Source organism: Ceratina calcarata, unplaced genomic scaffold (assembly GCF_001652005.2).
Source record: "Ceratina calcarata isolate Rehan_Ccalc_2016 unplaced genomic scaffold, ASM165200v1 scaffold86.2, whole genome shotgun sequence".
Taxonomy (NCBI): domain Eukaryota; kingdom Metazoa; phylum Arthropoda; class Insecta; order Hymenoptera; family Apidae; genus Ceratina; species Ceratina calcarata.
Window position 1 is genome coordinate 113,565 of NW_017179946.1, and position 15,611 is coordinate 129,175.

Sequence of the window (15,611 nt, forward strand, 5' to 3'; positions counted from 1 at the left end):
GATGAATTTCGACGTATTAAAATAAATTTGATATAGAATTCGGTGAAAGATCCAGATATGAAAGTCAGAAAGCGATTAAAACTTTCGTTAGAGGTGTAAGGCAGGTATTATAAACAATCCCACTTTGGTAATAATTTTTTAATATATTTTCCTATAAAATAATGTACACTGCTATTTTAAGTTATGTCAATATTTTATGTCATCGATCTATCGTCGTCTGTATTTAAGTTAGTTCATCCTCGTTCACGCTACAATCATTTTCCTTGTTTAGGATGGAATACCCCCTAGACTTGAAATTATATTTAATGAAAATACATGACCAGAAGCAAGCCGCGTTGCAATTAAACTAGGTATTAAACTCGTCAAATTATACGGGCCCGTTTAATCGGGACGAAATAGGACTAAGGGGGAGTATATCAAAATTCATTATTATCATTCGAAATTATTAATTCAGCTATTAGATCTCTATCTGGGAAAACAGAGAAAGTGCTCGCAGAGAGCAACGTCGTTCCTCTAAATGAAAAAGATAATAGTTTCTTTCTATTCTCGCTACGTGTTACCGTTTCCTCTCCGTATAGGAGATATTTGTAACAAAGGCATTCGCTTGTTGATTATAATTTGGATCGTTAAATGAAGTCTGTGCATCTATCTCGACTACACTTAACACAATTGGAACAGGTTTCAGTCATCATTGTGAAAATATGATAGGTATCGATCTCTCTAAAAACTGGAGCATTGCTCTTTTGCAATTTATCAAAATTTCGAAATATCTCTTTGCCCAATCATCGGTGTACCAGTTTAGGTCTCCATGGTTGGATCTCGACGAGCTCGCGCGCTCTTGTTCATCGACAATCGTGTTTCAGTGTAAAATTCCTGAATGTTACGTTTAAAATTGTTTCTCCGTTTATATATCACACGTTGCGTATATGTATATGTTTGTTTAAGCGCCACATTTGAATTTCATACGCTCCGATCAGACACAGCCACGTCCTAAGTATATAAATTTATCGTGAAACTTGCTTCTAAACATATTTGAGCGGAAACCCAAACCATGATGAAAACTGGTCGTTTAATGTTGTAATGTTCTGGGAATAGGCAGTGCTTTGCTTCCTGCAGGAGCTTAGAAGTTCGTACGAACAAGTCTCTGCGTACCTGTGACCCCCTTCTCTCAGCGGTGAGTGTAAAATCAGCGAAACGGAAAACAATGTGTATATAGGATTAGAGAATTCCTTCGTGAATCACCCAACGTTTCTTTTCGTACATCTTACATATCAAAACACTCGAAGGAAGTCGTACAAATCGATCGAGATACTTCTTCACCCTTGCGTCAATCATTCTTCTTTCTTTTCCTTTTTTTTTAAAAAAAACAAAGATGAATAGAATCTCTTTGTTACATGGTATTAACTTCTAGATGATTGTGCTGCTTCTTGTTTTATGGATTCATTGCCTTGCTGAAATTCAGATAACGTTTCTTCCTCGTCGACATCCATTAACTCCATTGCATCCTGACCCTTTTTACTCATAACGTTCTCTGTTACCGTTTCGTTATCCTCTACTTTGTTTAGAACAGGAGTCGCGTCGTTACCTTGTAGTTCTGCTATGGTGTCCTCAACTGGCATTTTTACATCGTTATCCGACTGACACGTCGCCATGAGATTTTGATTTTCTAAATCTTCCGAGACATCCGCGATCGAAGGTGTATCCTGGTTCGCGTTGACGGTGTGTATCGGTTCCTCTTTTGGTTCTTGGACTATAGGAATTGGGTCAGGTACTATAGATTTTATTACTGTGGTTTCGTCGGCCGCAACTTCCGTTATCGTCACACTTTCTTTTCCTCGATTACAGTTGAAATTCTCTGTCGCTTCGTCCTTCGGACACGGTTCCTCTACTACGGGCTTCGAATCTTCTTCTAATTCCATTTCTGTGCTCTGATCCTTCACAGTCTTTGGGTCCACAGGTTCAGGTGTATTCGCAGTTTCCTCCGTATTCGTAGCGTCCATGGGCAAAAATAAACTACTAGCACACTGTTCCGTACTGTTGGTCGTAGCCGTCTGTATGTCTTCTATGCTGTCGTTCTCCAAAGGCTCCTTACGTTCAATGTTTGAATCAGACGTATTAATAGCAGGCCGAGTATTTTCTACCTCGGTGTCTGACTTCAACGAATCGTCCAAATTTTCGTCAGTATTCAAGAGATTCTCAACAATCGGATTGACCGACTCTTTACTTTCGATCACCGTTTTAGGCTCGACATTCTCCTTGGATAATCCATCGTTGCTCTCACCAGATCCTTCGTGTACATGCATCGGAACAACTCCGATCTCCGTTTTCTCATTTACCTTAGAATTATCTACATAGAACTTTGATTTATTTTCATGGGATGTAAAATCTTTCGTCTGGAAAGTCGTCTGTAATTTTCTCGAGGGATCCACGTCGCTGCTGTCATTGTCCAATTCTAAGCTAGGCTGAGAGCTGGTATCTTCGTTCATCATTGCCTCCGAGACGCCATCGCTGACGATACCCGAAGTTTCAGGAACTATGGTCGACAGATTCTGTATCGTGGACCCTATCTGCGAGTCCTGGGTCTGCGCTTGAGAATTTAAATTGGTAACACCGGTGAACTCCGAAGCGGTCGGTATGAAATTAGATACAACGATCTCTGACTTGGAAGCCGTCGATTCTGTCTTCTCTTGCGAAAGTTCCTCTGTACCAAACATATTCTTTACTACAGTGGTGCTCGACACGACGGTGTGCAACAACGGCGATTCGTTCTCCACGTTATGCACGCTAATTGTAACTGTCGAGGAACAGTCCTTCTCCCAATACTCCATCTCTACGTCTTGAGGAGGCTGCGTCGCAGACGTGTCCTCATCCACAGATCCGTTGACCATGCCGTCGCCGTTCTCGTTCCTCCTGGCTATTGGCCCAGGTTCTCTAGTAGAAACAACTAAGATATTCTTCTCGATAGCCCGCATAAATTTGTCAACCCTATTGTATTCCTTACGGGGTGACGTCAACAGTTCGCAGATCCGTTGAACGGTGAACGGCGCGTTTGCGAACGATTCCAAACGTTCCAGGAGATTGCTCTTCATCGTGTCGTAATTGAAATGCTCGACGTTCGGGCAGGGCGTTAGATCGAGGCTCGGGCAGCTCTCGTAAAAGTCGGTCATTACACGGGTCAGCTTCTCTCTGAACAACGTTTTGATCAGCGACCACTGATAGACGGGGTCGCCGGTCTTTGCGACCCAGCATAAATAATCCTCGAGCTCCCGAGGTATCTCGGTCGGACGCAGTTTCTGAAATTCGTCCAGCGCCTGTAATACTTCCTCCAAATTTTCCATCTTCACCACCTGCTGCCCCCACCGCCTCCTTGTGTCCGTTAATTAATTGTACGTCCGTCGGCCTGTCCCTTTCGCGGCTGAATTTGTTAAAAACTGGCTACGGCGAAACTTCACGCAAGAGCCAAAGAAAAACGCAAACACACCGGGTACCAAATAGCAACAATGAAGGACGGGGGACGAACCAGGGCTGCCAACATCCTACGAGCTCAGACGAGCTGATCGAACGTGTCCACACTGACAGAACATTTTTGCCTAAACAGCGCCATCTGTTGAGGGGGAGTAGTATTAAATTTAGACACGAGATTTGAAGCACTTCTTTCCCACCATTGCTCACTGACCTAACGACGGGAGAGATCAGGAGAGACTGGGAGAGAGAGAGAGAAAGAGACTTCATCTATATGTTACATAGATTTATTTCAACATAGCTTAAGATTGAAATCTTTGATTAAACATTAAGATCTTGTAACATGTGAATGTACAAATAATAATCATTACGCCGAAGTTAAACAACACACTTTAATGTTCTCTGTTTCCTCTTTAAGCACGTTCTCTTCTTAAACAAATATGATTAAAGAATAATTGGGCATTCGAAAGTTCCATTCCTGCGTTTCATAATCAGTCTTATTAAAAATTGGAGTAAAAACAGATCTCTAAAAAACGATGAATTTTTTTTTAAAACGAAATATTCGTCGGATGTTGATACAGTCGAACCAAAGGATGCGCTCACTCTCAAATGCACAATTAAAATAATCAATAATTGAACACAATATATACAAGAAATAACACGGGCTGAAATCCATTAGAGATTGTTCTGTCCACGTGAAAATATCGCATCCTACACAAATTATAACTTAACGTCTCTTATGTATCATTCTGCGATGTCTAGCCATCGGAAAACTAGAGAAACACAGTTAATGAAAAATGCATTTACCTTTTTCACACGTGCATGTTGCAAAAGAATGATAAAGAAATGTATATCAATCGAATTTCAATGTACAAAGGGGACTTTCTTTTTCTTTAAAGACCTACGCATTTGTATATCTGAAGTTTCTCCGAGGTAACTCTACACTTTCTTCATGTTAATTAAATAAAATAATAAATTATAAAATAATATAACAGAACTATTGCACGAGCGTGTCGCATTTAACTAAAAATAAATATGTACGTATGTCTCTCTGTGTGTGTGTGTATATATATATATATGTATATATAGATGTATAATGTAACAAACAATGCTCTCGCATTTTTATAATATTAGAACTTGTACAATATGTTTAGTAAATGTGCACGATCTTAGAAAGTTAGTGGTCAATAAAGTTCTAATTTATACAGTTGCACTATGGAAAGAATCTGTTTGAAAGGTGATAAACTTATGTATAAATTGGCTTAATTAAAGGCTTAGTAACAATCATAATTCCACTCTACACAGTTTTGTTACTTATAACTATCGAATAGATCTGCTGCTGTTAGTAATTAATTTATAGTCAAATTGATATTACCATAAATTGGTTTTGCTGTTCGATATTTCTTGTCTTTCGATCGAAACTCGATTCATTTAAACATCAACCACCATCTTCTTATGTATATCTGTGTTACCAACGACCTGGAATCATATACGACGAGGGTTTCATACAATTGATCCTCCTTTCGATCCTCCGAACCCTCGTTACTTACAGAACAGAATTCCTCGAAGCTTATTTTACCGTCCTCATCCTTGTCAGCAAACAGTATTGTTTTGTCAACGATCTGTTGTAGCTGTGTATCCTTCAAGTTATTTCCTACCATCATTTTCAATACTTGGAACAATTCGCCGTTGCTTATAAATCCATCGTTATCCATATCGTAAATCCTAAAAGCGAATCTCAGCTTGCTCTCCTTGTCACCCTGAGTGAAATAAATGACGACGCATAGTAAGTAAATAGATCATCTTCTTTCTCACAGGAGCTAGGACAGAATTTACACATACCTTAACGCTGAACTGTGAAACGCCGTGAATAAATTCCTTAAAATCGACTTCTCCATTACCATCTGCATCGAATATGTCTATAACACGTTGCACTAAAGGATTCTGTTTCAATTCTGGCAAAGACATGAATTCGTCGATGCTCAGAGCACCGCTGTTATCCAGATCCAGCTTCCGAAATCGTTTACCCAGTCTTCTGATTTCATCGACATCGACTAAGAAATCAAGTCATATTTAGTCATATTAGTAAATATAAAAATGTAACAAAGTTTATTTCTTGTTACAATATTTATAGCGATCTGTAAACGTGTAAGTAAACATGTATAACACAGTGTCATGATATAATGTACTAGCAAACATGGTGGCTGATACTTTGCAGATGCTATGTTTAGTTGAAGATAAAAATAAGTCGGAGGCACGATATGCAAATTAAAGGGAAAAACGACAAATTTGTATCCAGAGAGAATTTACTTTCAGTATAGTTTCGTGTTAAAACGTTTTAAATCAAATTCCTGGCATCGTTTGAGCTCATAATAAATTACAACATCGCTCGAGCGTAAAAAGGCTCAAAGAAAAAAATAGGCTATTTCGCGGTAAAAAAATTCTATTCGATGTTCACTTACAATTGGAACATAGTTCCATAGGCAGCGAGCTTTCGTTACCCTGTAAAAGAAAAATGTGACATAAACATACACGATTTGTTTAAAAGAAGCCTCGGTTTACTTATAGCACGTAGTTAAGAGACAATAAATAATTATAAGGGATACGATGTTTTTCTTAGCGAAAACACTGATGGAAAGTCCGCGTATATCGTAATACACTACTTAATCGTTCGGACGAAAATGACTAATGAACGTTTTATACGTTTAATTACCATCGTAAGCTGCTGTCAGTTGATTTCTGTCAAAATTATATCACGAACCGTTAAAATTGATCAGCAGACAGTGGCCAGACAGTGGCAGACTTTATCGTTGCTGGCCACTGGGAAGTGGATGTAATGTAGGAAGGAAACTTCAAGGAGGTTTTTAATCCATGTAAAACGAGCGGCATGTTTTAATCAATTTACACATTCTACGAAAATCGTATTTATTTGGAGCACCTTTTTCATTTACATTATATACTGAAATATTTTATTAATACTAAAATATATTAATTATTGTGGTTATACTAATGTCACGTAATATTTGAAGCAAAATTCAGCCTCGTTCATGGCGCATGAATGTGTGTGCCACAACTGCCAAAAAAAATGGTGGTTCGTTTACTGATTATGTATTCGAATTTGATGAATATTTTAACTAAAGAACGTAATTATCCTATCGATCGAAAAGAAGGGAACATAGGATTCATTTATTAAGATTTTGAACGTGTGAATAACAGGAAGCTTTGTCTCCTAATTAGATGGTTAGAGCTTTCAAACAATAATGTGTACACGACACGTGTTTGTATACGCGTAGATTAAAAGTTCGTCGTGAAAAATCGTGCAATATTGGGATGAAAATGAACGGCGAAGACGACTGGGACGTGGAACAACATAAGACGGAACACGAATGCGACGAGCATTGGGAACTTAGACGTAAATTCTTGCTGGCACATAAGGATAAATTCCCGGAAGACGAGCTCGTTTGCTTGGCCCAGGTGTTCACGAACGTTGAATTACTCGGCTGCAGGTGAGTCCTGACTGCGTAAATTTGACGTAAATCAACGCACTGACGATGCATTTGTCTCAGGTATCCTAAGGAGACTATGCAGCTGATCGCTGAACTGGCCGAAGACATTGTCACGGAATATAGAGAGAAACAAAAGACGAAGTTACAAAGAACATTTGTGAAGGCTTCAGACGCTGCTAGTTCAAAGGTGAAAGGTATATCTAAGAACTGTGAGTTCTATATCGTGTACACATAAGCATGATACAGTTCGGAGCTTTAATAAATGATTTTGACGAATGATATTTCAGGAATCGATGCCCCGAGATCCTCTAGTACACCCACAGAATCAACTGGATACTCTACAGGATCTACGAGCACTTGTGACTCGAGTTCTCTAGACACGCCACCCGCAAAGAGAAGAAAAGTGGAAGACTGTCCGTTTGGTGATATCGTTATAGTCGAGAGGCCTGGAGATTTACCGCAACAAATACTTGCTGGCGCGATTAACGTATCGAGTGGACACTTGGAGTGGAAATTCGACAAAGTTGAAGAGTCCCAGTACGAATAATTCTTCTTTATTTCACCTTTCAAGCTGATCACGTACACGATACTCGTTTCCGTTTCCAGTAAATGCAGTATTTTTGTGAATACAAAGTTTTTGGCAGAAGCCTGTAGTTCGAACCAGAAGTCAGCAAAGAAAGAAGCATCTGTCGCTGCGTTGACTCAACTACAGAAGTATTATTATACAATTAAGGTTCGCAAGACAAAATCTTTTCGTATCTTTAGGTGCATTCGTTATCGTGTAATTCTATACATTTAGATCAAGCAGCACGGGGGTACAAAGGACATCAACGTCACTAGTACGTCGATGATGGACGACACAGTGAAAACTGATTCTATCTCCGACGATAATATTGGGAAAAAATTAATGAAGCTAATGGGCTGGACCGGCGGTGGTCTCGGTAAATCGGAACAGGGAATCGTGGAACCCGTTACGTGAGCATTAATTTCTGTTTCGTTCCGTTAAGATCGACGAACAAAGTTACGATCGACGATCTCGTATTTAGACTCAAGCAACAGATCAGTAGAAAAGGTCTAGGATTAAAGTCCACGTCCGACTCGACGAAGGATTTGAAGTATAAGTCTAAGGACATCATGAGGAAGTATCTCTCGGGCGATATGATGAACGACCTAGTGTTCTCTGCCGATTTTACGAACGACGAGAGAGCAGTGATTCATCAGTAAGTGTACCACGTGTAAACTGGTCGAATTGTTCTCTATTCCACGGAACCTGTTTGTTCGCTCAGGGTGGCTAGGCAGATGGGTTTGAAGTCGCACAGCTACGGTCCCAAGAATCAGCGGACGTTAATAGTTTCTCGTAAGGTCGACATAAAAGATTTGGTCGAAGAATTGAAACACCTCGGAGGAGCTACAGACAAGTATCAATTGATCGAACCGACCAACGAGTACGAATAAGGTGTACATATCTTCCTGCAGTAGCGTACAAATTCTGTGATGACGCACAGACGTCGACATATTCCGAATAAACTTTATTCATTAAACGACTTTTGTATTTAAGCTGGACGCTCTAATAAAACGATGTGCGAAACAAACCGAGAACGAATTATTTCCGTTGTTTTACTCGGCTCACGATCGATTAAAAACCGAGGATTGTTCGAGGGCCGGCAATCGATTGCTCTCTATTGCGCAACTGAACGAAATTCTGGTTTTCGAAATTTTTTAAATCGATAATCAACGATTACGCGAGCACGATCAATGTGGTCAGGTGCAATTTTAATTACCCGAAGTAAAACTGAAGAAACTTTCACTTTATTTAAATTGATCATCGCGCGCTGAACTTATTTCCAAAGAACATTTGTATTTTGTTTCAATCGACAGAAGTACAAAAACGTTAAGAAGCAAGATCACTTACAAGTGTACGGTACGTCGCAGTTTGCCGTATAATAAGAATGATGCTTTGGCAGTAGAACAATCAGAAGTTGAAAGTAACATAGATACAACGGCCTGTGTCTGGTGGTTTCTTGCATTTGTCTGCTCTGCTCTTTTTGTTCTTTTTTCGTGTACGTTTTTCTTTAATTACATCGTTCAAAGTCTTGACAATCAATGCGTTTATATGTATATGCGCTCTGTACACTTTCTTGAGTGGTGCACGAACATCTGGCAATGCTCGTTCACGCTACGTTACATTTTACAAAGAATTAGAGATGCTCCGTATTTGAAAAGAAACTGCAGGGTGTGAGAATTGCAAGTTTTGCCTCGTTCTATACAGGTAACCCTCTTAGTCGAATACTATGGACGGATTATTATATAGATATGTTCTTTTACAATGATTCATCATTTGTCTGATATCCTTTATTCAAACAAATTCCACATTCAAACTAAAAAGTAGTACGGATACCGGTTTTCAAACGTCCGCTGGAACTGTAATTTCGTAAAAACAGAATACCTATATATTAATATTAATAAAAACGTACGGTACTGGCCAAAAGTTTGGAATCGTTAAATGAGAAATTGCACAATTTTTCAACAGAGGAGGGAAAACGATACCGAAAGCGATTACAAATTTTTAGCCGATAGCGTGGAATGAAACATATAGATACGTCTAACGCTTAAAATATATATACTATGTAATACTTTACAACGAAACGCAATGGATTGTCATCGGTCGATCGTGTCGTACGAAAAATGAAGTGCGTTTTAAAGGAATAATAAACGCGCGTGGCGTGTACAAGCATTTCACTGGTGTTCCTTGCTCTCTAAAGCGATGGAAACATACCGCGCTGCGCGTCGTCGTCGTACGTCTTCGGTTTCGTTAATTTCAATTACCACCGGAGACGAACGGTCTTACTTTAAATGTAACACGTCGAAATTGAGGATGAGACGGTGGGGGTTGGTGGGTCTCTTGGGTATAACGTCGGAGACACAGTTTAGATCCAGAATTTTCGAAAGGATCAACGCGCCCGCGAAGCGGAGATTCGGAGCGCCTTGATCCTGCCTTCGAGGAGTTAGCCTTGATTTCCCTAAAGCTTTACACAAACTTCCCTCGGTATCCTGTCCTCGGTCCAGGCCCTACTTTGGACCGTAATTGACATTTAGAGGGAACACACCTGCTTTCTCTCTCTCTCTCTCTCTCTCTCTCTCTCTCTTCACCATTTTTTCTTCACTTCTTTTTATATACCAAAATATTATATCTACTATCTGATAAAAGTGACTCTTTTGTTGATATGTCATTATTTATATATATATAGACTTATTTAAATATATATATATATTATTAATTAGAAGATATGTCATTGATTGACTAGAAGATATTACGCTTAATAGGTAGAGATGCGTTTTTTCAATGTCACGCCGAAGTCTCCAGAGCGTAATCCACGTTCATCGTTCTCCGCAGACTGGCTAAAGATTTTCTCAAAGTTCATTTATGATCCTTATTTCGATGAGAGAACATGTAATAGATGAATCGTTTGAGTGTAAGTGGCTCTCTGAGAGAATTCGGCGATAATCACTCATCTCCGGATTAAATTACTGATATGTATCCATACTGATATGTTGTGTTTCCGTTCTCACCGTAATGAAAATATCGATACGTTATAGCACATCATAAATTATTCTTCGTCATCGTAATCTTCGTCAATCGTCTTAAGTATAATGCGCGTCATACCCTGAAAGAACGCGATACGATGCTCGATTTGTACCTGCTTCGCTTCTCGTCCTTAAAATATATAGAATATACGTATATATAGAATTACTTTTTCAACACACATACATGTATATGCGTGGTCGCGTGTACGTGTGTCCATGCTTTGCTTTCGCATTTTCTATCGTTAGATCGGTCGATTGCACAGCAAGAGAAATTGTACAAGAATTCAAAATGGACCGTGCACTCGATCTCGCTGCAACGTACATACGTCTCGAATGTGAAAGCTACGTAAGCGGGTTACAGATTCTTTTTGCATGTCGCATTGCGGAGTAGCATCGTGTAGGAATTGATTGAATCGCAGCATATGTGTAGAAAGGATCGATCCGAAACCCTTTCAATTGCGGTAAGGGCTCCGCATCGATCCTGCACAAAGTCGTCGCATAATAAACGTATCCGAGCGTGTTTCGAAACGAAAGAAACTGGACGCAAGTCAGGTATGTCTACGTATTTCCGTTCGGTACGTATCGGCGATGACTAAAACGAGTACAGGTATTTCGTTTGAGTGAAACCAACGCCTCTCTTTCTCTCTCTCTCTCTAACGATATCTACACCCTAGCTATCCGACCAAATTCCGATTCGTTACTAACGTGTTGCAATCAAACGCGTTCTCTCATACCTCAAGTATCAAAGTGATTCATCTCTCTCTCTCTATCTCTCGCGCGCGCGCGCTCTCTCTCTCTCTCTCTCTCTCTCACTCTTTCTCTCTCTGAAGTATATAATGGAAGAGGTATTATTCAAAATTTGTCTGATTGTCCCTCACTTATTTAGCTGTGGATAGTACGCGCGTATGCAATCGTGCGTGTTCGTGATAATACAGTATATTCAGCGAAGTATAACGCATTAATCGAAAACTGCGTGTGTCGATGAAATACCGGTGCGAAATCTCTAGACAATCTCGATACGAACGGGATACCGAAATCCGTAGGACTAATGTTGTAAATGCGCGGTACTGTACCAGCAGTAATCGACCAATTATGCAAGCATGTAAGAGTGCGACAGAGAAGTATATAATTATATATGCCTTGCCGATGCGCGAGTTTCATGCACGCGTCGTCGTTTAGTTACCACGAATATCACGAACGTTAGCCATCGAAGCGCAGCTTCGGTAATTAGAATAGAATAAAAAAAGCGCATGGGAGTCCGAGAACGAGCGAGAACCGACGCGTATACGCCGGAGAGGAAGATGGAAAGTCGAACGACGAGACTGAACGCGTTCGCATAAAAGAATTTCTATTTTCATCTGGTACCATAAACGTTTCAGTGTGGATTTATTTATCATCGATGAACCGAAATTACTCCTCCTTCCGATGATGATTGTACGATACGCCGTGCCCAATTAATATCGATCGCAGCCTCTGCGACGACCAACAGGGCGTTCAGCTAAAATATAATTAATTGACCTGGTAATTACTAAGCTCTCGTGTCGCCGAAGATACACGCGACTCTCCCTTTCCCTTCTTTCCATTTAGACTCTACGTCCTCCCTTTTTCCCTTTCCGTGCGCATATGGTAAATGTTAGAACACGTTCATTGAAGTAAAACGCGTCGATAAAGGTGCACAGGTATACAATAGCGTCGACCCTTGACATTTAACGAAAGTTTAAACGTTCAGTACTCCCATGCCTCTCTGTAACAATAGGTATCTCTCGTCTTATCTCGGTGCTCGCTCGGTGTTCTCTCAGTAGCAGGAACTAGGAGCAATAAGAGCAGCGTCCAAGAGGGAAGCGAAAAGATGAAAAGACGCTACAGGGACAGGGGTAGAAGGAGCGGGGCTAGGGAACGGGAGACGGAAGGAAACGAACTTGGCGGGGAACCTTTCGAAGCGATAAGATAGTCCGATTGTAATACGATACAGCCAACGTTATAGTGCCTCCGCGGTGACGTTCCAAGGGAGTGTGCAGTTCAGTCGAGGAAACCGGTCTTGACGAGCTTCTCCAAGAAGAACTTCACGTCCCCCAGCTCGGAGTCCTTGATACCGATCGACTTCAACATGCCCAGGTCGCCGTTCTCGACCGCCATGAACACGGAGCGCAAATGCTCCAAGTCGGAGCGCATCAGATGCAGGGCGGCGCCGAAGTCTTCGATCGTCTGAGATTCTACGAGCCAGGAATTAATTTCGATTAATCTTCCTCGTCGGAGGAGCGGTTCCTCGCGGCGGCGCGCGCCACGAACGTTCTGACAATTACCGGAAAGGGCTATAGCGACTCTATTGACTCCACCGAGCGGCTTCAGCGTGTCCCGTGCCTTGTTCCCGAACAATTTCTCAAGATAATTAGGACCATGACTAGCCAGCAAGGACTGCAGGAAGCTAGCAGTCTCCTCGACCGGTGGTCTTTTCGCTAAAACAAATTAGCACTTCTCCAAGTCTCTGTCTCTGAATGTGAACAAACGAGAAAGAAGTAGCTGAAGAACCGAACGGATGGTTCAACGAGCAGAGCTAGGAGTCTGGCGACAGCCGGTCAGCCAGGCAGTGGTACGGAACGAGCATGAATCAGACGCGGCTACACGCTCGATATCGGTTAATGCCGTACGGTCGTACGGCATGGAAACGGCCTCGTAACCTTGTACCTCCTTTAGCGTTACGCGTCGAGTCCTTCCAACCCTTCGCTTAAGATCAAGAAATCGAGGCAGAGAGGGAGCGAGGATAAGAGAACGTCGATAGAAAATAAGTATCGATCAAAGACATTTTACCAGCAGTACAAAGTCGCGAATCCTCGTCGTACCCATCTTGGCAGTCGGGCGCCCCGTCGCACAGATATTGAATCGAGATGCAGAGACCGTCGCCCGGACACCTGAACGGCTCGTACGGATGGCACGCGTCACCTGTAACATCGCGAACAGGCTCGCGCTTCGTATCAATTTTGTTCACATCGGAAATGCATCGTACGTGCTCTCCCGATTAGTGCTTGCCTCCGCGCGCGCGTGCTCGCCCGTTCGATCTTCGTGAGTAGCAATGCCTAAATTAGCATGCGACTACGTATCGTATCGGCTTCGTACCGTTCGAGGAACCTGAGCGTGCCGACTTTTACGCGCGACATTGGTCGTCGTCGTCGCATCGCCACGAACGTTTTCCATCGGATCGGTCAATCGAACGTTCAACGAATTGACAGACTCGACGTTTAATTGACGACGACTCGATCGCTACGAGAAGCCCGAACTTCGTCGACAGACACAACGTCGGAACCGAATGTTCACGGCTGTTCGACACGTAGGTGTACGAGGTACATAAATTCGCGGTGTTTGTCCGCTGAAAGGAATCCAGCAGCGGTAAAGTAACGTTTATTGCTTGGAGCCGTTTAGCATGTTGCATTGAATGAACAGAGACCGTGTCACGAGGATGAATCGTGATACGTTTAGAATACCACGTGGATTCAAATTGCCACTTAAACGATATTGTCACGTCAGGATTAAAACATACAAATTGTGTCGCGTAGATCGGGTAAACGGTGTTCCTTAACGAGCGTAAATAAAGGAACATGTACTACGTGCACCTACAACGGGACAGAAGAGATCTTAGAAAGATCGTATGAACGTAGAACGAATGAAAATTACGTTTAGACGAACGTCGAGCGAACCTGTCGAACTCTCCAGCCCGCGGCATCGTTCCAGGTCGCGCCAGTCGTCGGAGGAGGCCGAGCACAGGCTCGGTTGCTTGCTTACCTGTACGTTTCGTGTTGAAATGATCGTAAAACCGACTCAAGTCGATCGCCATGACGGCGCGCGGCAAAACAACGCAGGCACTCAGGGCGAGGCTAAGCGCGGCCACGCTGGTGCAGATTCTTTGAACCATCCTCGGCCTGCTAAACTACTCTTCCCGTGGGTGAAGCGAGCTAGCTTCGCGCGCACTGTCAACGAGGACACAGAGGGGCGAGCCGATTCCTGTGAACGATGCTCGGTGGAACGCGAACTCGTCGAAGTCGTCCCTTCCTCGAGGACCCGACCCGACCGACGACACCGTCCTGTAATATCAAAGTCGACGATCGCCGTGGCTGGCGCACCGACCCTTTCGTTTCGAGCGAGGAAACCGCGGAATGATACGATCGTTCTTTCGTCGTCCTCCTCCACCACCACCTTCTCCACTCGTCGCGTGCGATTCTTTTTCTCTCGTTCACACAGCCACCCTCCGTCTCTTTTCGACACCGAGTGTGGCTGGCTGGCGCGTGACGCGGGGTGTACAAGCACTGTGAACACACCTGCGTACGTATCGTCGACCGTCGTACACGCTATGTCCGACCACTCGTTACCGTCCCCACTATTCGCGCCGTCGTCAAACGCTTCGGTCGAGGGTTACGCAGAACGTGTTCCACCAATCGACTGGTGGGCCCCGGTGACTACGACCAATCCAGACCAGCCTGATCGAATCCTCACCCTGGAACACCCACGCACCTCTTCCTCTGCCACGTCGCATCGATTTCAACCCCTTCGTGCCCGTAACGTAACTTTTGTTTATCGTTACAACGGCACGTTCAAGCGGCAGGGGTAGCATGACGAGCTCGCGCTGGGTCACCCTTGGGAATCGGAGGGTGTAACTGCCGGCTCGGTAAATTTCGAGGAATCCCTGGGTTCGATCGAGTCGACACTGACACGCGATACGTTTCGTTGGAACGATCCTTTTTCCTTCTTTTCTCGTCCCTTCGAATCGCGTACTCCGGCGGCAACGCGAAAATCTATTCTGTCCTGCAACATTACGTGCACTCCCTGAAATTTGATTAACGTTACGATACGACACGCGCCTACGCATTACGCTATGTTCATAAAGTTCGAGAAAAGTTGCGACACATTTATTGGCGCGAAGCGAACATACAGTTCGCGCGCGAAGAACTTGCAATTTTCACCGGGTATACGGTTAAGATTAAAAAGAGGTGAAACTTTTACTGGGAACTTTTACAGAGAAGCGGAGGCCTTCTAACTTTCTAAAATATATGGTTGGATACGCTGAAA

General features: G+C 42.7%; 4 protein-coding genes across 4 annotated transcripts; 1 reads left to right on the plus strand and 3 right to left on the minus strand.

Annotated features, from left to right (window-relative positions):
• Positions 1 to 1,166: 1,166 nt before the first annotated feature.
• Positions 1,167 to 3,511, minus strand: LOC108631285 (Protein phosphatase 4 regulatory subunit 2-related protein). The gene has a single exon (XM_018035124.2). It carries the CDS (start codon positions 3,336 to 3,338, stop codon positions 1,401 to 1,403), a length of 1,938 nt encoding a protein of 645 aa, XP_017890613.1. The 5' UTR covers positions 3,339 to 3,511; the 3' UTR covers positions 1,167 to 1,400.
• A 222-nt stretch (positions 3,512 to 3,733) lies between these two features.
• On the minus strand, positions 3,734 to 6,297 carry LOC108631222 (calcineurin subunit B type 2). Its single transcript, XM_018034976.2, has 5 exons — positions 6,176 to 6,297; positions 5,925 to 5,964; positions 5,305 to 5,516; positions 5,013 to 5,222; positions 3,734 to 4,941 (listed from the first exon to the last, which is right to left on the minus strand). The coding sequence occupies exons 1-5, from the start codon at positions 6,176 to 6,178 to the stop codon at positions 4,894 to 4,896; spliced, it is 513 nt and encodes a 170-aa protein (XP_017890465.1). The 5' UTR covers positions 6,179 to 6,297; the 3' UTR covers positions 3,734 to 4,893.
• Positions 6,298 to 6,792: 495 nt separating this feature from the next.
• LOC108631253 (NF-kappa-B-repressing factor) lies at positions 6,793 to 8,560 on the plus strand. Its single transcript, XM_018035052.2, has 7 exons — positions 6,793 to 6,968; positions 7,029 to 7,162; positions 7,256 to 7,505; positions 7,575 to 7,701; positions 7,768 to 7,943; positions 8,015 to 8,188; positions 8,255 to 8,560. Exons 1-7 carry the CDS (start codon positions 6,793 to 6,795, stop codon positions 8,421 to 8,423), a joined length of 1,206 nt encoding a protein of 401 aa, XP_017890541.1. The 3' UTR covers positions 8,424 to 8,560.
• A 195-nt stretch (positions 8,561 to 8,755) lies between these two features.
• LOC108631254 (prohormone-4) lies at positions 8,756 to 14,923 on the minus strand. Its single transcript, XM_018035053.2, has 4 exons — positions 14,331 to 14,923; positions 13,362 to 13,493; positions 12,857 to 13,009; positions 8,756 to 12,766 (listed from the first exon to the last, which is right to left on the minus strand). Exons 1-4 carry the CDS (start codon positions 14,458 to 14,460, stop codon positions 12,573 to 12,575), a joined length of 609 nt encoding a protein of 202 aa, XP_017890542.1. The 5' UTR covers positions 14,461 to 14,923; the 3' UTR covers positions 8,756 to 12,572.
• Positions 14,924 to 15,611: the final 688 nt, after the last annotated feature.